Here is a 25,517-nt window from a genome sequence, read left to right on the forward strand (position 1 = left end):
TGATTTTTAATTGTACATATTGGAAAATTCACTCATACCTAATTGTAGTGCTAACTTAAACGCATTTTATAGTTGTTCATACACATAACCTTTAGCTTTTCTTTATTGTCAGAATTAAAGGAAAGCTAAAGCTTTCATCTTCACAAACTTTAGACAAAACGGTGCTCTTAGTTGTCATTACAGTTCATCAACATTCACATTTAGAATGAAAAAAATAAACAGAAAATGAGGAGTATTTGTATAAGCGATGTTCAGACTAGCACAATGTGGGAACTTCTGCTCTCAGTGATGCTAAAGGGATGAAGGTCCCTTCACGGTAAAAAAATTTTTAGTAGAAAATAACCAAGCCATACTAACACACCGCAATTCCTATCTGAAAATTTTCATGTTGCGGGCGAGGAATTTGCGTTATAGCCATTTTGTGTAAGTCAGATCGCGTTGTATCGGGAGTCGACTGTATTTGAAATGTGTTTGGTCTCAGTGCCACATTTTGGGTTAGCAAATATCAATCATATTTTAAATTGATATTGCTAAGTGAACCTCGTGACACTTTTTTGAAATATTTCTTATATTTTTATATGCAATCATTCAATCTTGAAATAGTTTTTGTTCTTTTTTTTTCTTCTCACAAATGAAAATGTGAAAGTTGTTAATGTAAAAGAAAGGAACAAGTTTAAAAGCAATCGCAAAAATTCATAAAATGTTTATTCATAGTGATTTGTATTAAAATCCAGCTCATGCATTTCTTAGTAAAAACTTTTTGAAATCAAAATTTATTGTAAAAAAATTCACTCCAAGTAAAAAGTACTTCAACTTTTATGATATTTTTGTTCTTTCATTTTATTTTTATAGATCTTTGCATTTCATCTTTGCATTATGAAACAATGACTGTTAAAAACACTGATGACTGTGTTAGAAAAATTAGAGATGTTTTAAATGAAGCAGGCAGCAAACAGTGTGGATATATTAGTAAAAATCACGATATTGTTAAAAGTAAGTCCCCCTTCCTTATTGGTGTGGATCAGTGTTACAAAAAATGTTTGCTAAAATCTCTGTTTTGTATCTTAAACGTGTAGTCTGACAATCTATGTTTTTTATGTCCAATTGAATTTTCTTTTAAGCTAATTTATGTTAGTTTTTACATGAAAAATAAATATCCTGTTCATCAATTTTTCAATTGTAATTTCTCTGCTTATACACGATGTTTTAAAATTCCTATACATTTTACGCATGATGCTAGTTTGGTGCATGTTTGCTGTATTTATATTCATTTATATCCTAGTAACATTATTGAGGCAAGGATAAGCAAAGGGATGTAAGTGATAAAATGAAAGTCTTGGGTAAAATGTGCAAAATCTGATGCATAGGTGGACTTTCACTGAATTTTTGAAACATATTTTACATCGGCACCTTTCAAAGATACGAAGACCATTTCTTGTCTCAAAATAGGTGAGTTTCTCCTACTATTTGTTTTTGTTAGTACATTCTTGATTATTCGTTGGCTGCTTATCTGCAGCCTTTCACATTTTCAAAAAAAAAAAAAAAAAAAAATCGCCTCTGATTAACTGAATGTAGATAAATGTACCTATTTTAAATTATTTAGTGAAAAAACTATTTTTGGACTAGCATATTTCTTTCAGATTTACTGATATTTAAATACAAGGGGCGTTTTTAAAGTAAGGTCCGTCTTGAAATTAAAAAAGAACGAGAACAGATAAAGCGAAGACATTTATTGCAAAAAGATCTACCACCCTTTCGCTACATTTGGACACTGCTCCCGTGATTTTCCAAGCATTTGTCATAGCGTGGTACAGGTTTTTGTATACTTATTCGTAGAAAACTGCCGCCTGTGTAATCAGCCATGGGGTAACATGTTCTCTGAGCTAATTATTGCTGTTGTACCACAGATCACCTAGGAAAGACTTTAGATGCCGAAGCAAATGAAAGTTGCTGTGAGCGAGGTGGGGGCAGACCAGAGGATGTTCAAGAACGTCCCAGCCAAAGCCTGTAAGAGTTCTCATGGTCGTCTACACAGGCGGCAAATTTGTACGAATAGGTATACAAAAACCTGTACCACGCTATGACAAATGCTTGGAAAATTACTGGAGCAATGTCAAAATATAGCGCAAGGGTGATAGATTTTTGTGCAATAAATGTCTTTGCTCTATCTATACTCGTTCTTTTTTTTATTTCTAAACGAACCTTACTTTAAAAACAAGCCTTGTATACACTGCTTGCGCATGTTAACAAGTGACCAGGAAAATTTTTGTCAAAAAATTTCCCTCCCATCCCCTATATGTTTTTGGTCTAACACAGCTTGATCTGTTTTTGTTAACCTGTTTGCTTGCGTATGTGTGTAATTAGTTAGTTAGCAATAATAAGCAATCCTTACTTAACTTTTACATACATCGTTGTTGTTTTTTAGCTTTAGTTTTAATATATGTGAGTGTTATTGATTTTTTAAAAAAAACCATTGCACTTTTTTTCCTCCCAAATTTTGGGGATCAACCACCGAATTCTTATTTAACGTTGCCATGGGTGCAAGACCTTCCATCTCAGGACGGATTTCCGTCTTGCACAAAATTTCTGAGACGGAGATCGGGACGGAAAGAAATTTGGCGACTTTCAGTTTTTACTTAAAAAAGGAAAATTGAGTGTTTGAAAAATATGCTTTTATATTACTGGGCCGGTCCATAACCACGACTTTACATCGACATTTTCTCGATTTTCCGACATGGGCTTGTTTTGTTTGTAACGTGCATTTGAAGGAGTGGCTTTTAGACTTGCGCCGTTTGACTTTTTCTAGGTAATATAGTTCTGTTATTTCCAACTCACTGCATTGCAGACTGCAGAGTTGCTCGTTATTTTCCTGAATTTTTGAAATTATGGTCTTTAATTGAAAATTTATCCTTTTTCTTGATATTTTTGAAAATCCTTTCGTTTTTTTTTTCATTTGTGGAATTTTTTTTTTTTTTTGCAAACTTGAAACGCATAAGTGAAAATTATGTGCTCTCTTAAAATGTCTTACAGTTGAATCTGAATCACTGATTGAGAGTGATTGCTAACCAGATGAAATATTTACGCTGTCATGATGCGCGCGTTTAATTTTGAAGAGTTATTCCAAAACGAAAAAGATAACGATTCTAGGCCGTGGAAGTGGAAGCATCGCAGCCGCACAAAATCTCAGATCAACGACTGCCTTGAATGCCAAAGAACAAAATTTAAAAGACTTACCCCATGTTGCGTGTATGTAGACGATAGGAAAAACACATTGATTACCGTACGTTCTTTATTTCATGTTAAACTTCAGAGCAGACAAGATGACAGGAATTTTGCATGGTGATCACCAGAAAAAAACATTATTCACTTGATAAAAAAACGCAAATGCGCGGAACACATACTTAAAAGAGTTCAAAAAAAAAAAACGTGGAGCTGGAGCTTGCAAAGTTTGTTAAAGATCAGAATACAGGGAGTTCATTCAGATGGTGGTGAAACTATCAAATTAAAAAGGGGGCAGGACGTGCAGTTCACTTTGAAGATGACTGCACGGTGGGGTGTAATTCAGGGATGCATCATAATCAAGGATGTCAGTTGCAGGCCACGCCATGTTGAATAAAATGGCGCACAAGTTGGTAATCTCCATGGTGACAATGTTGAGATCATCACACAATTAAAAATGGATCAGGGTAATTGCGGCTCCGTATCATCACCACCAGCTATGTAGATCATCAAAAAAGTTCGTTAATGAAGGGCTCGATTCCGGTACATTCTGCGTGCCGCCATCGGACGCCATCATACACGCAGGTGATGCATTTCCTATGCAATCATCACTAGTTGCAGTGAAGCTTAACTATCTTGGTTAAATACATTTAAAAATAAAAATAAAAGAATTTTCACCTCATTTTGAGGTCTTCAAACACCTGGCAAAGAGCCACGGCCGTCAACGGACGCCGTGCACAATTCCTTCATTTTCGCCATCATTGGAGAGAAACGGAGCCGCGAAAGCACGACTGATCGGACTGGGAGCAGCAAGCAGAGTGAAGTGGGGTGGAAAAAAATGAATCGGCAAATGAGCGATCAGATCCGGGTACGCGGCGATGCGCGGGAACCAATGAGTGCATTTGGCGCCCAAACAACGAAGGGAAGGGGACGCTATACCATTTTAATGACTGACAAGAAGTTGAAAAAAATCGGATCAACGACTGAAAAATTGTCAAAAAGCTAGACGATGGGAAAAATGAATAAGTCACATATTTGATATCATAAAGTGCGCGAAATTTAAAGGGGAACGCAGGGAAAACGTGGAATGCACAAGAAAATAAAAAAAACAACTAAATGGGGAAAAAAAACTATTAAAATGACCGAAAACATGGGAAAAAAATAAATGGGTAAAAAAATGTGATATGCATTATCACATACGCCATAGCAAAGGGCGTCCACATACCAGGTAAAACAGAAACTATCAGGGATTTTGAAGATTTTAATGAAAATGAGAATTTTAGAAAGAATCTGAGGGAAATCTCAAGCTGGTTTGAACCACCGATGAGCAACCATTTCTGCATTTTTAACATGACTTGGGGAATCACTAAATTCTAATGTCATTCAATCTAACACTTGCTAAAATGGAAATATGGGGGGGGGGGGAGAGAGAGAGAGGGGAAATGAAAAAAAATAACAGCAGCACGAGTCTGCGAAAAAACGCTGTTGCAAAGATAGTAAGTCCGCAAGTTAACCCAAGATATTGAGGTCTTAAAACTTTTATATCTCATACAAGCTAGGAGAGGGGCTACTTTCTCTCCCGGAAGTTTCTCCATGCTGAAGTGTGCTATTTTGGCTATTTTTGAGTGAGTTAAGAGTTAGGAAATTCAGGGGGTTTTCTCGAAACACATTTTTGAAATTGTAGTCTTAAAACTTTGGGTTGTCTTTGGCGATATGAAGAGGGGAGTTGCTCTTTCAATAGAAAAGTTAATCTTAAACTCAAACTTACCCTGCCTTTAGTAAACACAATGAGAGGGAGGGGGAAGAATATTCCGCCACCCAGCCCAAAATATTTCTTTTTCTGAAATTTTAAAAGCTTTGTTTTGGGCTATCTTTGATGACTTAAGGGGGAAGGGGGGAAGGGTGTAGGAAGCTTCTTTCAAAAAGTTTCCGAAATTAAAGTATTAAAACTTTTAGGCAGTCATAAGTCATGTTTATAGGTAAGGGGGGGTACTATTACTAGAAAAAAATTTAGAAACTGAAGGCCTAAAAAATTCAAATTTAGGACAGTGGTGAACTCAGAGGAAGGGTTTTGGAAGTTCTCTTTCGAAAATTTTTTGATACTGAAATATTTAAAACGCTACTTTACGTTATACTAGCTGCGTTGCCCAGCTTTGCCCGATCAACCTTGAAAAAAACCATGGCGTCAAGTGAAGTATCTTCAATAACCAGGATTAAATGAAAGAAAAAAAAACAATCATGCAAAATTTTCTCACCAAACAATGACAACAGATACTAAAATACTTTTAAGAAATTAAAATAAAATGAGAAAGATGGATTTAAAAGGCATAACAATGGGAACGCAAAATAAAATAGGCTTAAGAATTGAAAATGAGAAAGACAGGCCGAGGACTGCTGATGGCCTTTGAAAAAAGTGAGAAAGGTGACAAATTTGAAAACAAAGGTGACTAAAAGGTGATAAAAAAGTAACTAAAAGGTGACCAAAAGTAATTTGTTAAGAACTCAAAAAACAGAAAAGGATTATTCCTTTTTACTGACTTTTACCAAAATAGCCTATATGCTTTTTGTTAAGATTTCTACAGTTTCATTTTCAATAGATGTTTTAATTTTTTCCATTTTCTTAGTTTCTTCTTCACAATCCTTTCTTTTTTGTTCTTCTTTTTGCTTCTGTTTCAATTCCAAATCCTTTTTCCTTTTACATTCCTCCATGTATGTTGTGTTTTTTGCGTGTGCTTGTTGTGCATATTTAATCATTTCTGAACCAATTGGTAAAGAAAGCAAATGAGGATATTCTTTTACAGCGTCTTTAACTATGAGTATGCTGTTTAAAAATCTTTCAGACCTTGCTGTCTTATTTTCACCAAAAAGGTGCTTGTAAACGGAAAATAGTCTTTTAATGTCAGCATTACCATGTGATAATGCAAGTGAAGCTTTTTTCACCTTAGAAACATTAGGAAACTTTAGATCATTGTAAGTTGAGTCCTTTTTTGAAATGTGCTGCTGCCAGTAGATATCAATGGTTTTGTTTTCGGATGCTTCATCATCTTTTCCCAGCTGCATAAGTTTCCATTCATCTTGCAATCTATCGAGTGGAACATTAAAAGGCATGATTTTGGCAACCTTTATCAAATCCTTACAGCTTCTAGATTTACTTCTCTCTTTTGAATTCAAAAATTTAAAACTTTTCAGTAACCCGTTTGATATACAACTTTGTTTCTATTACATACTTGCATGCAGTCACACAATGCTTTTTAACAGCTCTTAAAAACGTAACCTTTTCATTTTCTTTCAGTTTTGACAGTTCATCTGTCACCTCTCCACTAACGAGATCTTCAAAAGGTAGTCTGTTACCAACTGCAAACAGTTCATTTGTGTCTACGTTTGAAAAATCAACTTTCTTTATGACAGAGGCTTTTGAAACCCGAGCCATAAAAGTCTGAACAATGGTCTCTATTTCTTGGTACAATTTATGTATCATAGGCGCTTGGCATTGAAAGCGTTTCGTGAACTGCATAAACAAATCAGCAGATGAAAAGATAAAATGCAGCTCAGCTTTTATAGAAGATCTTTTTAAAACATTTGCAACAGCTTTATATGACCTGCATTGCATAGCTGAATTCTTTTTTAAAGGCACATGTTTAAAAAAATAATACTGAAGAGCATCCCACTGTTCCAGTAGTCTGTTTGCTGCAGGTCCAAGGGTAAGCCAATGGGTAGTTGTGTGTTTCAGGAATTTGTGATGAGGTGTATTTAGTTGAGCTTGCACTTCTTCGAAGTCCTCATAACGGGAAGGCCAACCATCAAAATAGCTATAAGTACTAAGAAGAAGTTCAGATGCTTCTTCGCCTAAATACTGCAATGCTTTGACATATGCATTATGAATTGTATGAATACTGCAAGTACCAATATTTATTAGGCTTTTTTCTCGTGTCTCAAGGATAATAGTGTCAAACAACCTAAAAACCTTTTTATTAACATAAGGACCATCCAAAGGAAAGCATGGGACATTTATTCATGGATAATTACTCTCGGTAAGTGCTTCACATAGCTTCTCAATTGAAATTTCACCAACTATTTTGCCCAAGAAGAAAGTTTTGAGGTGCCTTCTTGTGATGCAACATTGGCTTTCAGACCAGTATTTTATTAAATTAACAAAAACAACGTTAAAAAAAGCACAAATTTGCCAATTACAGCAGACACGTGTTTCAGCATTACAGGGAACGCCTTTTTCAATGCAAAAGGTATCCGACAAAAGTCGGATGTCTTTTCATCCATAAGCTCAATACCTTTTGCATTGAAAAAGGCGTTCCCTGTAATGCTGAAACACGTGTCTGCTGTAATTGGCAACTTTGTTCTTTTTTTAACGTTGTTTTTCTTACTTTACTGTTCAGCACAAAGGTATTTAATTATTACAATATTTTATTGTTTGTTGCAGTTCTTTTTACTTTCTTCTATACCTAATATATAGAAAAAAGTATTGGATTCGTGCAAATTTTCGAATTTCGACGGATTCGAACGTTTTGAGGTGTGCTGAGTCCATTTCGACTATTTTTGGAAAATGTCTGTCTGTGTGTGTGTATGTGTGTGTGTGTATGTGTGTGTGTCACGTCTGTGTATGACCAGTTTTTTGTGGCCGCTCTACAGCAAAAACTACCACAAGAAATCGAACGAAATTTGGTACACATATGTGCCGCTATGTGAACTTGTGCCCATTGGTTTTTGGCACGAATCCCTCTAAGGGGGGTGGAACAATGGGACGTTTTTTGAGTTATGCGTGCTTGCTATTCCTCAGGAAGTAACTGGCGGAATCAAACAAAATTTGGTCCATATGTTGCCATTAACAGGAACAGGTGCTGATTCAATTTTGGTGTCAATAACTCAAACGGGGGTTGAGCTATAGAACGTTTTTTGTCGTCAATTGTGACTGCTGTATCTCAAGAAATAATGAACGGAATGAAAGAAAAATTTATCGGCAAGTAGCCCTTAGTGGGTATAAGAGCTGATTTTATTTTGGTGTCAACAGCTAAAAAGGGGGTAGCGCAATCACCCGTTCTTTTTTTCCATTGTGAGTGCCCTATCTCAAGAAGTAATGAAATTTGGAATATATATGAATCCATATGTAAACAGGCTTTGGTTCAATTTGGACGCCAATCTCTCCAAGAGGTGTTGATTTATTTATTTTTTTTTTTTTTTTTTTTGCGAATAAAAATAGCTTTATTAATCTTACTACTATTATATATGCGAAAGTTTGGATGTATGGATGTTTGTTACTCTTTCACGCAAAAACTACTGAACGGATTTTGGTGAAACTTTACAATAATATAGTTTATGCATCAGAATAACACATAGGGTAGTTTTCGTCCCGTTATGGGGGGCAATAAAACATAATTTTTGTATAAATTCTCTAATATTGGGATGAAAAAATACTTGCACATATTTACATTATATGTCCATCGAAAGTTCTGATTTTTCTGATGAAGATGGCACCTGTTCGAAATTTCTAAGTAGAATAAAAAAACGAGTTATGAGCTTTTTAGTTCCATGTTCGAAGGCTTCCCTCAACTCAATACAGTATTTAGTGTATCATCTCAACTCCCTGTCGATAGCGACAATTGTTGTATTGTTGACTATCTTTGCTTTTCGTGACTGTTCAAGGCTTTTCTCAAGTCAAATCTTGAAGTAAGATTTTTGCACAAGATTAGCAAATAATACATGATTTGGCTGATCATTTTCCACTTAAACGGAGCTTTAATGTAATTAATGGTTTTTATTGTTATTTATGCTGATTGAACACTTACTCATTATCCAATCAACCAGCAGATCGCCAAAATGTTTGCAGAAAGATTTCCGTAGCTGATGCATTTGGCAGTTTTTTCAACGTCGCTGTTTTTGAAGCCGAAGAATATGTCATAATGTTTCTCAGCTTTCACCATGTGAACAAAATATCGCCAATCAAAGAATTTTCAAAAGACTTTTTTTTACTGTGTTAAATAATCCAGCAACTAAATTAGGCAAATCCATAAACAGCACAAAAACTTCCATTAATTTTCCTTTTTGCACAATTTCAAACAATCACCAGATTTTACAACTTATTTTGGAAACATTTCGGATGAAACTGCTTAGCGCCATTTTATGGTGACCAAAAGTATCTCAGAATCTGGCGACGATATCTCTGTAACGAAAATTAATATCATATTCGTTTTGAAAAGGAAGGAAAGAAGGGGGGAGAATCATCGAAGGTACCCCAAAACGACTCTCGCAAATTCGGTAAAATCGCACCAAGAGCCCACAATGATTGAAATTTCCCAAAATAGCTAAAGCAAGTATAAGGGGATTACGAGCGCAGCTACTTTTTTTAAATCACTTCGTACTTCATTAGCCATACAGAGAAGGTTTTAGACTCCATGTTAAAAAAAGTATCAACAGATTAATTTTTTTAAACATGAGAAGATTAATTTCATGTTTTGGAAATTTGTATATGCTTAAATATAGTGCTTTCGTTTCTAAATCAATACTATTTTGTTCTTTATACTTATTGCTATTTTAGTTTTATGGGTAAGGAAGAAACTCGATTTTTAATCACGTCAAAAAGATGTGTTTTAAATTCTTCACTTAAAACAGAAAACAAAGGCAAGTAACGATTTTTTCTCATAATTATTACTGACCCAGGCAACGCCGGGTATTTTTGCTAGTGCAACAATAAGAAAGATAAATCATAATAGATTGTCGTCTTCGTATTTCTCGTGATTTTAATTGTATGGAAATGATCGGAAATATTATCTCAATGATTTAAAATTTTTAACTGTTGCCATCTTATGTTTGTTAATAAATAAAATATTTGTAATTAATTTAAGCAAGGCTTTTAAAATAACTTTCATTTTTCGCTTTTTGCTTTGCTTTTGCAATAATTCAGACATTGAAATGGTCGTCAAGTTTTTTCATGTGAAATTTTGTTTTTGTTGGGAATATTGCTTCCTCATCAAGCATGGGGAGGGATCAGAAATAAAAAAAAAAAGAAAAATATAGAAGAAAGTTTCGTGATGGCCACAACATACTAGTTTGTCTTTGACATTGGTAGTTTCATCAAAGCTCAAAGTATAAAAGGATAAACATGCTTCTTTTAGCATACATTCCCGAAAATAAGGAGCAAGTCCATCTGTAGAAGGGATAGAAAGACTGGTTCTGCTCATAGGGTGCTATTGCAAGCGATTAAAAAAATTCCCTGATTTCCCGGTAGCATAGCTATTTTTCTTAAACAACAACAAGGTGGGGGGGGGCATATTTAAGGCTATTTTTTAATTAATTTCACTGTTAAAGCTATCATTCAAATACTTTTCAAAGATTTATTTAAAAAAAAAAATCCTAAGACGCGTTTCAAGAAAGGTGACAAAAGTTGCAAAAGGTGACTAAAAGTAACCAAATTTTCAAAAGGTGAGAAAGGTGACTGACTCCTCGGCCTGGAAAGATGGAAATAAACAATGGATTCGAAAAGCGTTACCGTGGAAATGCAAAAATAAAATGATTAAAAACTTGAATAGAGAACAGATTTTTGAACTTCATTTAATTCGCTTTTAACTTTTTTTCTAATGGAATAGAGGGTTAAACTTTCGAACAGATTTTTGAACTTCATTTAATTCGCTTTTAACTTTTTTTCTAATGGAATAGAGGGTTAAACTTTCGACCTTATGTCGAATTAGATCTGAAGTAAAAAAAGCAGCTCTTTCCAATTCTGTCAAAAACAAAACTGTGGGACAATTCCTTCACTTTTTATTGATGGATTTAATGAAGAAAGTAGTGCCTAAATTTCGGCTAAGCCAAAAAAAATTTGAGCTAAAAACGTAAAAAACTCCCGCCGCAATTAAGTTAGAGCATTGGAACAAATTGCGTAGAATGCGGAAAATTCTTCCCTTTCCAACGACATATAATATTACTATTTGCGAGTAATTTTTCATCCCCATCTTCGGGAATTTATGTGAAAATTGGGCCTAAATTGGAATAAAAAAAGAACTATTCGTCGAATTGTTTTCGAACTGGTCTGCAAACCTTCTCAGGACTTAAAGGAACACACTATGACATTTTCAGCAAAATTGGCTGGGTAGTTTTCGAGTTTTGCGAGTTCAAACACACAGACGCTTTTTGGAGACTTCATTTTACTATGTAGAGATTTGGGTGCCTTAAGAGGGATGTGATACAGGGACCCTGCCTGGGGTAAGGATTCAGTTCCCCTATTTCTTTTTTTTTTAATTACTGAATATTGGAAAGTGTATCTTGTTTAAAAAATATATCTTAATTCACTAAAGCAGTTTTTATTGCTAATTTCACCACCTGCTATTTTATAAAATAATTCTTTTTCAAATGAAAACTGTTGGGGGGGGGGTGCCAGTTCATTATCATTAGTCGCCCATACCCTTCCCCCACCTTTCTCTTTTCTGGTTTGTTGGCGCTACCTTGGTAAACAGACACTTTTGCATCATAGATCAGAACTGATTTATGATGCAAAAGTGAAAACCTTATGTCCCAAGCGATTTTATTGCTGCAATAAAAATGTTTGCGATCAGCAAAAAACTAATAGCGGGGAGCTGCGAATGCTTTTACCCCTATCATTATCCAACATCGTATAAAATTGCGTTTTTGGAACTTCAATTTCGAAATATTGCAGAAGGAGGGTTCCTGAACTCCATCCTTTCGATAATGCATTCAAAAAGCGTATAAACTTTATGAAAGATGGACTACAATTTTGTTTTGAAAGCTTATATTTTGGAGAGAGCCTAGAGCGCCCCCCTCCTCTTTCTCTAATATTTTTGAAGGTCACCCAATATTGTGATTTTGGGACTATCAGTTTGAAATAATTGATGTAAGAGTCCCTGAACCCCTCCTTTCCTTTAACTTTACCAGAATGGCCTACCATTGCGTTTTTTGGACTTCAATATAAAAAAGAGAGCCCCCAGACCCCCCATTATTGGTGGTTTTTAGGTTTTTGGAATTACGATAACAAAATGTTTAAATATTACAATTCAAAGGCTTAAAATTCAAATCAAACACAGATTCCAAAACTGGCATTGGTAAAAACTACAACATTTTTACACATACATTTTTTTTAAAGCGAGGATGAGGGGTGAGGGGGGGGGAGGGTTGAAAATATTTTCTGTCTTGAACACATCTCCAAACTTGCACCCATGAAGGTTACCATACCGCTCTTTCCTGCAGATTATCATCCTTTTGCACTTACACTCCAACCTTATTTTTAAACTTTCCTTTCAATATGTTCAAGACTTGGTTTCGAAACACTCGAAACCAGTAATTATATGCAATTTGTTTTGTAATATGTGGATTTTCAAAAACAATATTCTTATTTTGTTCAGGTGCCGAATTTGTTAAATTAAACTCTATTGCTATGATTGGTTTACACTGCTGTGGAAATCTAACTCAAGATATGATGAAGTTATTTTGTCATATGAGTGAATTAAAAGCATTTGTTTGTGTAGGTTGCTGCTATAATAAAATAAGTTTGGATGGTAAGTTCTTTTATAACATTTAAAAAAAAAAATCCCAATTTTTGAAATTTTGTGTAATGTTCTAGTAAATTTTTTTTTTTAATTTTTCAACTTTTACAAATTAAGCATAATATTCACACACTCATGCTTTTTTACTATATTGAGTTTCAAAAATATATATCAAGTGTACAGTGAAAAAATGCTAAAAAGGAAGTTTAAATTGATGACCTGAATAGAGGGAGGGAAACCTCTAAAACCCCTAGATCGTTTGCCAAGTTTCAAATGTATAAAATTCTATATTGGTTTAAATTCAGCCTTGAAACTAATTTTTTTAACTAATTAACAATCTACTTTATAATTACTATTATCCAGTTTTGTTTTTGTCCTTAATCCAAAAACCAAAAAACGCGGAATGATGGCGACATAACGGTTTTTGAGGAGTTTCTAATGTAAAGTAAATCACAAAATTCAGAATAAAGATAAATTTTAACTTTCTCAAGTACTTTTCAAATGAAATTTTTTATTTCAAGCAGTTTTCAAGGATTTTTAAAAGCACCATGTGCTTGTAGAATTAGATTGGGACACAACATCAAAAAAAGAAAAAAATCAAAGTATCATTTAATTTTTTTTAACTTCAGTTTAACTGGTTATGTGATAAATATATTGAAGCTCTGAAATCAGTATTATATCTTTTAAGTATAAATGCCTTTTACTAGCTATAACTGCCTATTATTTTTTACATTTTAATCTAGTAGACATTTTGTACATGCTTTAATTCAATTATATTTCATGACATTACTATTCTACATTATGGGTAAACTTATACTTCATAAATTGATAGTCCGCCAAACTCGATGTAATCTTATATCTTTGAACGAGCAATTCTTGTGGGTATGTATATATTTCTTATCTCGGAAACGGCTCTAATGATTTCGGTGAAATTTCGGATTTAATTGTAGTTTAGCATTCTAATTTCATCTACATCAGTGTTTTTTCTGTAAAAACGAGATTTTTTTACAAAAAACAGTTTTTTAATATAAAGTCTAATTAAGTTAAGCCTTGAAGTAAACTGTGAATTGACGCATCAAGCAGACGATTTGCAACCATAACAATGAAAGTATGTCTCTTCTCGCTTTAAAATTTTAAACTTGCTTAGGGTTGCCAGGCTTGGCTGATATTAGCCACTTTGGCTCATTTCAATCACACTTGACTAAAAACAAATTCAAATGCACTATGTAAGTCGATGTAAGGCTTTTTTTTTTAAAGTAAAACTATTGCTTGACCGTCTTACTTTATTTACTTATATCCTTTTTTACACATCAAATAGTTTTACATGTTTTTTTTAAATCACGCATCTAAATTTTGTTTCCAAAAAACATATGTCTAGAGACTTTATGTTTTGTTAAGACAGTTGTTATAATTTGTTGGAATGGTTTGTGGATCATCAGTTTTGATGGATATCATGCTCTATGTAGCATTTTCTGGCGTAAAGTGACCAACTACACTAAAAGTACTTATTCAAAAATAAAATCTCGATTGGGATAAAATCGTAAAACGCATCATAGTATGGAAAGAAGTATTCGGTTAAAAACCGATTTCACCATAGCAAAACTGGCTCCAAGGTCAAAATATTTTAATTACCGACAAGAAAATTATAGCGGAAACAAATGTAACAGATAGTTTAAAAACAAAATATTGATTTAATTACATTCAAAATTTTCTTTGTTTGATACTTAAGTGTTATAAGAAGGTCGAGTGCTTAATATTTTGTTAACGTGAAGCTTTTCAAGTATATTTGGAAAAGTATTGAACCTTAAAAAAATAAGAGTTGACAAAAAAATAATCCTTTTAAAGCCGAGCGAGGCTCGGTCGTCCAGGTACTGTCATTAAAGAATGGTTTCTATTAGTGGTGTTATATTGGAGGTTGGACTGTATGTTTTCATAATTGAGAACTTTTAAGTAATAAAAATGTTGCACATGCATACATAATAAATCAAAACTTGTTTCTAGCATCATTTGTGAACTAAAATAATCACTCTTATTGTTTTTACTCTAACTATGCTATTTAATAAAATTTGTCAGCTTCCTTTAATCACAATTATTTATTAATAGAATTTCCAATGAGTCAAGCCACAAAAAATGCTGTTTGCGAAATAAAAAATGTATATCCAAACTGGTCTCCCTGCACCTCTGGTTTAAGACTTGGTTCTGAAAGGACGAGAAGTGATTTATCAATATTTACTCCAGAAAGTTTGTTTTACAAACAAAAGTGCTTAATGTTCAGAGCTGTTTTAGAATGTTACATTCAACAAGGTTAGTATTTTAGTTAGCCTAATGAAAATGAAGTAGATTATAATGCAAAGCTAGTAATTCCTACATGTACAGTAAAACCCCTCCTAACGACATCCCTCATATGCAAACAATTTTTAATTCCCTGATTCCAATGCGAATAACATTAAAAAACACCTGTCCTGCAGACACTTCTCTATTACGGACAAAAAAAATTATCCCATTAGTATCCGCATTTGAGATTTTTTACTATACTAGTATAAAAGCTAGTAGCACATGTTAAGCAATCTAAAAGAATGGATTTAGAAACTCTTAGATACTATTGGAATATTGTGGATAATACAGGGAGTTCCAAAAATAATAATTATCTCCCAGAAAACACTAATGTATTGATTTCTTCCACAAGAGTTGGAAGAACAGCTGTCCTTATACCAAAGAATAGCCTGTGACGTCGTGAGTCACAGATGTAAAGATTAACAATCCAATCATTTCATTAAATCAAGTCACACCACGAACAAGGAAGGACTAAACCCCTTTTTAAAATTAACGAAAAAAAAATTTATTTACAGAAAAAAAAATAATAATCGTTACATTGATGGGGTTACAAATTCAGGCAAACACAGTTGCCTCCGTGGTGGTCACTAAAAAAAAAAAAAAAAAATCACGGTTTCCAACGAAACCGGAGAAATGCCTAAGGGCACCTGTTTCTCTCAAGTCCTAGAGCAATCAGCTTTCCAAAAGTGTGGATCGTGGTCTTTTTCGAAGAACGGGGCTTGTCCACTAAGCCCCCTTAAAATATCCCATTGGTGGAAACTTGGTGACGAACACTGCTACGTTGTTTTTGTAGAAGAAACCAAGGCCCGGATTCGTTAGTCGACCGGCGCCTCGTTAACATGGAGCACACCTCCCCGTCTGCGGTTTTTCGGCAACGACAAAGTCGGACACCGTCCAGGGCTGTCAGGCAAACTCGTCACACCTGGTTTTAAAACTGTCCAAAGTGGTGCCAGACAGTCTAGTCCTTTATTTAGAAGCGGTATTCCAACAAAGGCACAAAGGCGTAGAAGAAATGGCTGTCTATGTCTCGTCAACACAGAGCTCAGTCGGCTGCCTGAAGAGATTTTCACGAAGTGGACTCGCGGCATTCAAAACGGGCAAATATCTGAGGATGCCACAGCTCCTCCCCCCTTAGGAAGGAAATTTCGTTGTGCAACCACATCAAATTTCAGGTGACATTGTCGTCCAAAACACATTTAGGAAAACGAGGGTGTCCCAGGTCAGTTAACTAGACTCCCGAAAAGGCAGCCTCAGTTTAACAGAACACATTCAGAAAAAAACAAAGACACCCTACCCGTGAACCAACATCAGGTTCTCATGACCTAAAATTCTCTCCTATTTTATTCGTCATTGCCAAAATTTTCAAAACTAACCTGCGCTACATTAATCAGTTTGGAAATGCACCATACTCCTTTATGATTTTCATGACGTCCAAAACTTTTAAAGTTCTTAATAGTCATCTGAAAAATTTAGTAACACAAACTCTCGAGCATAAAATCCCCAAAAATATTTAACACAAATAATTGATCAAGTACTTCTTCGACCAAAACAAAAAAAATACCTATATAAATACCAAATCCAAATAAATTGCGATAAATGGAAATTAAATAATCCCAAAAAGGTATGTTAATTTACCAGAATTTTTTTACAAATAGCCTCGGGGCCCGTTATGGTTCCTGTCTGCTCAAACCGTCGGCGTTACCATTTCTTTTCCCCGATTTGTGTTCAATTTCGAAATTGAACTGTTGTAGACATAAAGCCCAACGAGTAAGTCTGGCATTCGTTCCCATCATTTTTTTAAGGTATGTGATAGGGGAATGATCAGTTTGTATACCGAAAAATTGGCCGTTTAAATAGTGAGCTAGTTTCTTTAACCCATAAACTATAGCGGCTAACTCCTTTTCGATAACACTGTAATTTTTTTCAGCTTTCGAGAACTTTTTACTGAGATATAGAACTGGATGTTCTTCCCCATTATGCATCTGAGCTAGTACAATCCCCATTCCACTCTCACTTGCATCAGTTTGGAGAATGAACTCTTTTGAAAAGTCAGGGGCATAAAGAATAGGGCTCTTTAGTAAACTTCCCTTTCAAGCACGGAACGCCTCCTCGCATTCATCCGTCCACACTACCTTTTCTTTTCTGATCCTTCCTTTCAATGCGCTTGTTAAGGGGGCTGCTACCTCGGAAAAGTTCGGAATGTATCTGCCGTAATACCCTACCAATCCTAAGAATGATTGTATCAACGTTTTAGTCGTGGGGGTTGGAAAATCTTGCACGGCTTTTAACTTCGCCTCGCTCGGAGATCTCTTCCCAGAACCGACATCATGCCCCAAAAACCGGACACTATCTTGTGCGAAACGACACTTAGAAGGTTTTACTGTTAATTTTGCGTCACCCAATCACTCTAGCACTTTGTCCACATCGATCACATGCTGTTCCCAACTTTGCGAATATATGGCTATATCATCAATGTAGGGTGCCGTAAAATGTTCAAAGCCATTCAAAACTTGCGCTAAAAGTTTTACAAAATAATACGGAGCGTTGAGTAAACCGAACATCATATTCTTTGGGCGATACGTCCCAAAGGGCGTGACAAAAGCCGCGTAACGGCTTGCTCTTTCGGTCAGGGGTATCTGAAAATATCCCTTTGTTAAATCCATCAGCGTTATGTAAGGCGCTGCGCTCACCCGCTCAACTACTTCCTCAATGTTTGGTAAGGGGAAAAACTCAGTGCGCGTAATTGCATTCAACTTACGATAATCTACGCAAGGGCGGGGGTCTTTCCCAGGCACCTCCACTAAAATTAGGGGGCTAGTATAGTCGGACTGCCCGATTTCTACAATTCCCAGATCTAAAAGTCTTTTTATTTCCTCACGCACTATTTCAGTTTGCCGTGGGGACATTCTATAGGGTCGCGATCTCACGGGGTCGGCGCTGGTCAGCTCAATGTCCATCGTGACCAATTTAGTACACCCAGGGTCTGAAGAAAACACTCTTTTATGTTTCTGAAGTACTTTCCCTAATTGATCTATTTGTTTTTCCGACACGCGTTTTTCCAAATTGCTAGCCCGCAACATCTCCTGTAAATCAAAATATGTAGGGTCAGGCAAGGGAAAAGGAATCTCAGCTTCTTGCTCGACATCTTCCCCCTCCTCCTCTATTATTAAATTTACTCGTTCGGGGCGCTTATGATAAGGTTTAAGTAAATTTACGTGATAAATGGTGCATTTGTCCCTCCTCTCAGGGACGTCGACCACATAGTTAGTTTCCGAGATTTTGCTCGTAACCACTCCTGGACCTATCCAGTTCACTGCCATTTTGTTAGCTTTATTCGTCGACAATACTAACACCTGCTCGCCCACCTTAAATTGCCTCTTCACAGCGTTCTTGTCATACCAAGCTTTTCTTCGTAACTGCATTTCACTCATTTTTTTTACTGTCAAATCCTGACATCTCTTTAAACGGTTGGTCAAATTTAGTATGTATTCTACCACATTTGGGTCAGATTCTTCTGGCACCATCCAATTCTCGTAGAGCAAGGTTTGGGGTGTCCTCAAATTTTTTCCATGAACGAGCTCGGCGGGGCTAAATCCCGTACTCTCATGATTTACCGTCTGAAGGGCAAACAAAGCCAACTACAAATTCTTCTCCCGACTCCACGCATAATGCTTTTATTATTCGTTTAATGGATGAATGAAATCTCTCCACTGGGTTGCTAGAAGGGTGGTAAATGGAGGAGTGCCTAACTTTTATTCCGAATCTTTCGAAAAACTCTGTCGTTAAAACACTAGTGAACGACCGCCCTAGGTCACTTTGTACCTCCCGGGGAAACCCTGTCCTCGAAAACGTGCTCAACAGAGCATCTATCACACTGGGAGACTTAATATCGGCCACCGGTATAGCTTCGGGATACTTCGAGGCCATACAAATGGACGTTATTAGGTATTTATTCCCATTTGTGGATACGGGAAGTGGTCCAACTGCGTCAATATTTACACAGGAAAAAGGTTCCGAAATTATTGGCACAAGTTTCAATGGTGCTTTCTTCCGATCACCTTTCTTTCCTACGCGTTGACAAGCATCACACGCCCTCACATATGACTCAATTTCCGCATAACAATTCGGCCAAAAAAAATGACGCAACACTTTATCCTTCATCTTTGTAGCACCCAAATGGCCTGACGCGCCATCATGACAAAATTTCATAATTTTTTCTGTCAAACTCGATGGTATACAAAGCTGCACCCTTTCCTCTCCCAGCTTCGATCTACTCAGACGGACCAGTTTTCCTTTCATGCATTTAAAATCCTTTCCCTCCCCTTTCGAAATCTCTTCCCACAAGGGCTTTAGAAACGAACACAATTTCTGCTCTTTCTCGAACGATTCCGAATCTATTTCAGCTAACGCTAATCCCTCAAAAGGCTCTATGGGGGGTAAACCGCAAATTCCCTTCCCTTCTTCTTCGCAGGAGGAAAACGCGCTCGCTATCTCCGAATTCCCTAGAGTCCCAGTCCCAGGGTCCAAGTTCTCCTCACGCATACGCTGACGTAAGACGCTCCGAGTCTCTACCATGTTTACAACTTCGTGGGGAGTTGCTTTCAACTGGAAAAACAATTCCGCTGTCCTGTTGCCCAACAGATAAACTTTTGAGTCACCATCAGTGGTCTTAACTGCCGCTTTAGATATCACACAACCTTCTTCTGTTTCTATGCAAACTTTGGCCAATGGCAAACATTTGCATTCTTCGTCCAGCGGTTGTTTTACATAGACATACTCTCCCGTAAAATCTTTTGTCTCGATCCAACTGCGGGGACAGACGTCAATGGAAGCCCCACTGTCTCGGAGAATTCTCCGAACCTCCCCATTTATTTTCCCCGTACTCAGGTAAGGGGCAAAACACTCACTTAATTCTTTAGTGTCACCAATGTGATTAATTTGCTCCCCTTGCGCTCTCTTGAATTCAGGGCAATTGGGTTTTATATGTCCCTTTTGTGAACAAAAATAACAAACAATTTCTTTTCTTTTTTCGAAATTACTGTTTTTTTCCCATTTGGGGGGCTCTTTCTTATTAGCACTTTCCGATTTAGTATTGCTAGTTTTTGCCGGATCATTTCCTCCCCCCCCTTTCACCCATTTTTCTTTTTTGTGCGTTTTGGGGTCGTTTTGTTTTCCCTCTGATTTTTTGAACGTACGCCGAAGGCTCTCGTAGTGATCTAACTTTTCAGCGAGGTCTGACGCCGTACGGAATTCTTCCCAGGAGTCCAAAAAGTGTTCCCTCACCTCAGCAGGGGTTCTCTTTTTTAACTGCTCCGTGAGCAATAACTCCTTTAACTCCTCGAAAGTATTTACCTCCGCCGTTTCTAGCCAATTGCCTAGATAACTTCTTAATTCGAAGGTGAGATCTGCCCAGGAGGAACCAAATTTCCGATTATGTTCTTCAAACCTAATCCGCAATTCCACAGAATTTAGTTTGAACCTCTTCATTAACAGGCGCTTCATGTGAGGAAAATCGTCGCTTTTCTCAAGGGGTTCCTTCACAATTAACTCTGCTACTTCCGGGGGCAACAAAGGGATAAGCTGGGAAACCCACCTTTCTTCCTCTATCTCCTCTTTCTTAGTCTGTCTCTCAAAGATTTCAAAAAATAACGAGACATCTAATTGCTTCGGGTCAAACTTTGGGACCAGGTGCTTTAAATTTGATCTCCTAGAAATAATCTCAGGACCCGCTGACCCATTTGAACTCAAACTAACCGTTTCTGCTGCGGTAGTTAGTTTCAGTTTATCTAGCTCAAATTGTCTTTCTTTGTCTCTTTCTCGACATTCTCTCTCTAGTTTGTCTCTTTCCCGCTCTCTCTCCCTTTCTATCTCTTCTTTCAAAAGTCTCCAAGTAGATTTTGCAAAATCTTCGTCATAATCTGTAGCCCCTACAATCGCTTTAACTATGTACCGACGCGTGTCTGAGTCAGACGTTTCCACGCCAAACTCCGAGGCTATCTTTCTCAGATTATCTTTTTCGATTTCAAAAAGAAAAGAACCCATTTTACTTAAATGAGATTTTTAGAGCGTTCCCTTTTTTTTTTTTCACAAACAAAACTCTATTTATTTCATGCAAAATCCAACTAATCACAAAAACAGCATGCACATAAATATCTTCTACAGATCAATTTCAATAGATTTACTTAACCTGAAATCTATATCGTCAAAATAAATCATTAATTTATATGACTTTCCTTTCCAAACTGAAATAGCAAAGATCTGCAAAACAATTCTTTTGCAGTCTAACTCAGAATTTAATTCTCACAAGAAACCTTTAGTCAAATTCTATTTTCGAAAACATTGAAAATTTTTACAAACAATTTTACTCCGCTTAAATTCTCTCAAAACAAACCCACTAAAGCTGCCTCATCGGTAACCAAGAAACAAAGACCGGACTCACCCTTTTCTGCGTCCGTCTTTAACATCATAGTAATCCAAATCCAATTTGGGGGAATGGCACACACAAAATCTTATAGGTTTCGATCAGCTCTAGGACTACTTTATGTAAAAAGTACTTAAAGTTTTAAAAAGAATTATCTTTCAAAATTGCATAAAAATAGAAAGACCAAAAGTAACATGGGTCTGTTTCAATTTCTCTGAAACATAATCGCACCCGCTGCCACCAAATAAGCTGTGACGTCGTGAGTCACAGATGTAAAGATTAACAATCCAATCATTTCATTAATCAAGTCACACCACGAACAAGGAAGGACTAAACCCCTTTTTAAAATTAACGAAAAAAAAATTTATTTACAGAAAAAAAAATAATCGTTACATTGATGGGGTTACAAATTCAGGCAAACACAGTTGCCTCCGTGGTGGTCACAAAAAAAAAAAAAAAAAAAACCACGGTTTCCAACGAAACCGGAGAAATGCCTAAGGGCACCTGTTTCTCTCAAGTCCTAGAGCAATCTGCTTTCCAAAAGTGTGGATCGAGGTCTTTTTCGAAGAAACGGGGCTTGTCCACTAAGCCCCCTTAAAATATCCCATTGGTGGAAACTTGGTGACGAACACTGCTACGTTGTTTTTGTAGAAGAAACCAAGGCCCGGATTCGTTAGTCGACCGGCGCCTCGTTAACATGGAGCACACCTCCCCGTCTGCGGTTTTTCGGCAACGACAAAGTCGGACACCGTCCAGGGCTGTCAGGCAAACTCGTCACACCTGGTTTTAAAACTGTCCGAAGTGGTGCCAGACAGTCTAGTCCTTTATTTAGAAGCGGTATTCCAACAAAGGCACAAAGGCATAGAAGAAATGGCTGTCTATGTCTCGTCAACACAGAGCTCAGTCGGCTGCCTGAAGAGATTGTTTTCACGAAGTGGACTCGCGGCATTCAAAACGGGCACATATCTGAGGATGCCACAAGCCATTGTTTCCTGGAAACTGGGTGGTAAAACAAATGAAAAGGTGCCTCGGTTGTATCAGCGAAAATGTGGAAAACAACCACCAACAAGAACCAATATCATGCTGCTTGTAAACTAATTCAGACTAACGTGTATCGTGGGGGATGAATAACATCCTGGATTACCATGAACATCTGATGATACTGGTTCATGTGATCTTGTTCATGAGTACCCTGATATTGGCCCTTCTTGGTGGCTGTTTTCGGTATTTTCTCTGGTACACAAACGTTTTACATACATTATAGAAATGCGCAGAAGAATCTCAAGTCTGCAAATGTAAAGTTGAACAGTACCAAAAAATCTGAGAATTTGGATTTTCTTCGGAGCATACTCGCCCTTGGACGTCGAAAAATAAAAATCTGGAGTGGTTCCGCATTATTGTACATGTTACATGTTATCAAACGGTAAATTAGAACTGTACATTTTAAAAGCAGTTTTTAAATATAGTCATATAATCTGCTAATTACATTAAACACATAATTCCTGGATATTAATTACTAAACTTTAATTCCTTTCTAAACTTCTACACTACATAATTTCAAAAGAACCCTTTCTTTATAAAAATTAGTAATTTTCTCTTTATTTTGGACTCAGAAAATATTAATTGGCATCGACCAAAGAGAAGAATAAAACTACAAAATAATGCTGACTTTAGGGAATACTGCACTGCCGCATTTGCTGGCAGTGAGCAAGGTAACTATTTATGCCTACTGTTTTATTTTTGATTAAGGAATATTTAATGTTGAAAAGTTGATGCAAAATTATTTATAATATTTAGGTGAAAATGAATTGCAATTGAAAAAGTTGACTGAAATGTATTTAGAAAGAGAATGCTTATATCCACAAATCAGAATTTTATTAGTAAGTTTATACATATTTTCATTCTATTTACTAGAAATTAACATTTATAGTGCTCATTATTTTTCAAAAATATTTAAAACAGAAAAGAAAAACTGAAAATAGGTATTTATTAAAATAGTTGATGAAAATATAATTTCCAAAGCCAATTGGTCAAAAAGCCACATGTATTTTTGTTATTCTTTTCCTTTTCATTATTTAGTGTTCTCTGTTAATATTTTCTACTATTGACAAAAAAGTTATTTGTATAATTTTAACTCATTTTTTAAAATTATTTATTTAATTTGTGTTTTTCAAATATTTACTGGTAAAAATCCTTAAAAACATTTTCAATTTCAATCATTTGAAATAACGGTAAGTTCTCCAGAACTAAATTGCTTTTTACCTTTTTAGTTTTCTTTTGTTCAACTTGTTACTATTATTGCTTAGCTTGACTTCTAAATTATTTTTAAGATTCTTAAAACTTCAAAATCAAAACCAAATTAAGCACTTTCATTTGTTTTTAAGAAAGAAAATAATTACTTGAACTTCTTATGTAAACAATATCAAATTTGTTTTTTAAACTGCCAGACATTATATGTAGTACATAATTTACAAATTGTCAATGTTATCAATGGAGTTTTTTCCTTCAAAACATGCAGTTTTTCAATGTGTAGGAAAATGCAAACTTTATATTTAAAAAATAATAATAATAATAAAATAAATAATCACATGAAAAAAATTAAGACTTTAGATAAAGAGAAGCAAAATGAGTAAATTTAGTGAACTTTTGTGATACACTTAAAGACTTCATCTTTAGCAGAACATAAACTGTAATTGTTTTTTCCATTAGAGAGAAAGAAAAGAAAAACAGTATAGTTTTAATTGTTATCAAACAAAATAAACCCTAAGTATCGCGTTCACTAGTAGCATCCAGCCTGTCTTCACTGTGGCTTACATGTAATGCAAAATATCACACAACAAGAAAATTTTTCTTATTAGATCCAATTACAAGTAACTCTTTTAGTGAAATTTCATTGTACTTGTATTCCCTAGTCTGAAGAGCATACTGATTTTATTATGTAAAGAAATACTGCATGAAAAGTTCTTTTTTTAAATATTAAAACTTTGTTACAATGATGCTGTGTTCTTTGAAGATATTCATTCAATTTTTCTTTCAGATGTTACAGCTGATTTTACAACCTTTGTGGGAAGTTTTTGTAACTATTGATAGACTTTTATATTTCCAAGAAAATTCTATCAGAGCTGAAGTTTTTACTTTGTGGAATGATTTGGATTCACCAAGGAATTTAGCTTTATGTGGTTATAAGATATAAACAATACATTACAATTATTTCACGTAACAATGTACAGTAGCGTCTCGAAATTTTGAGGCTCTTACTTTACATATTCAGTTACATTTTTTAGTTCCAAAAAAAAAACTTTCATTAAAATCTTTAACGAGAAATCTTTCCCGATAGTCCAACTCATTTAATTACACAGAAAATAATAAAAAATACATTGCAAGGTTGGTTGACTACTAAATATGTACACAGACAACGTGAAGAAAGAATCCAAAATTCGTTTAGAGGTAATTAAAACTAAATTTATGCTGAAATTTCTGTGAGAATATTTTTTGTGAAGACAATACTTCATCTTCTTTGTACAAGGAAGTAAAAGGTGCTCCTCCTTACGTCATTGAAAAGTGTAAAATTTAATCTGGAAGGATTTTCCAGATGATCTAAGTTTTCAGTAATACAAGGTGGCGTGAGCCCCAATTACCTTTGAGTTTCGAGACTCTACTGTACTTAGTATGTAAGTACAACTGCCAGCAAAGCATTTTGCATAAAATGGGACACAGTAAGCAAATTTTCAACAGATACTCTTTTGTTTATTTTCATATTAACATAAGAGAAAAGTTGTTTGCTGGTTATCAATTGAATTTAGAATGATGTTGACAGTTTTTTTTAAACCAATGTTGATATTTTTAAATATGCTTTCCACTTTTTAAAATTACTGTGCCTAATAGAGGGGAACTTGGGGCAAAGTGAAATGGTGAAATTCTTTATACAGCTCACTGCACCATCAGACAGTATTTTAATTATGATCAAGTTATATGACAATGCATGTCATTTCCAAAACCTCTACTCATACTGTAATGTTTTTTGATGCATCAAAATAAAA

At 35.5% G+C, this 25,517-nt stretch overlaps 1 protein-coding gene across 3 annotated transcripts in view; it reads left to right on the forward strand.

Moving 5' to 3' along the window:
- LOC129235305 (probable methyltransferase-like protein 25) overlaps positions 1–25,500 on the forward strand; it is a 71,345-nt gene extending 45,845 nt beyond the window's left edge. For 2 of the 3 annotated variants that reach the window (XM_054869034.1, XM_054869036.1), the window contains exons 5-10: positions 853–993; positions 12,582–12,734; positions 14,826–15,026; positions 23,091–23,189; positions 23,275–23,357; positions 24,515–25,500. In XM_054869034.1, coding sequence (XP_054725009.1) covers positions 853–993; positions 12,582–12,734; positions 14,826–15,026; positions 23,091–23,189; positions 23,275–23,357; positions 24,515–24,670 — 833 coding nt within the window. In that variant the 3' untranslated portion in view covers positions 24,671–25,500. The remainder of the gene's footprint in view (positions 1–852; positions 994–12,581; positions 12,735–14,825; positions 15,027–23,090; positions 23,190–23,274; positions 23,358–24,514) is intronic. The other variant, XM_054869035.1, reaches the window with a different exon arrangement.
- The last annotated feature ends 17 nt before the right edge of the window (positions 25,501–25,517 follow it).

The sequence above is a fragment of the Uloborus diversus genome, chromosome 2, assembly GCF_026930045.1.
Source record: "Uloborus diversus isolate 005 chromosome 2, Udiv.v.3.1, whole genome shotgun sequence".
NCBI classification, from domain to species: domain Eukaryota; kingdom Metazoa; phylum Arthropoda; class Arachnida; order Araneae; family Uloboridae; genus Uloborus; species Uloborus diversus.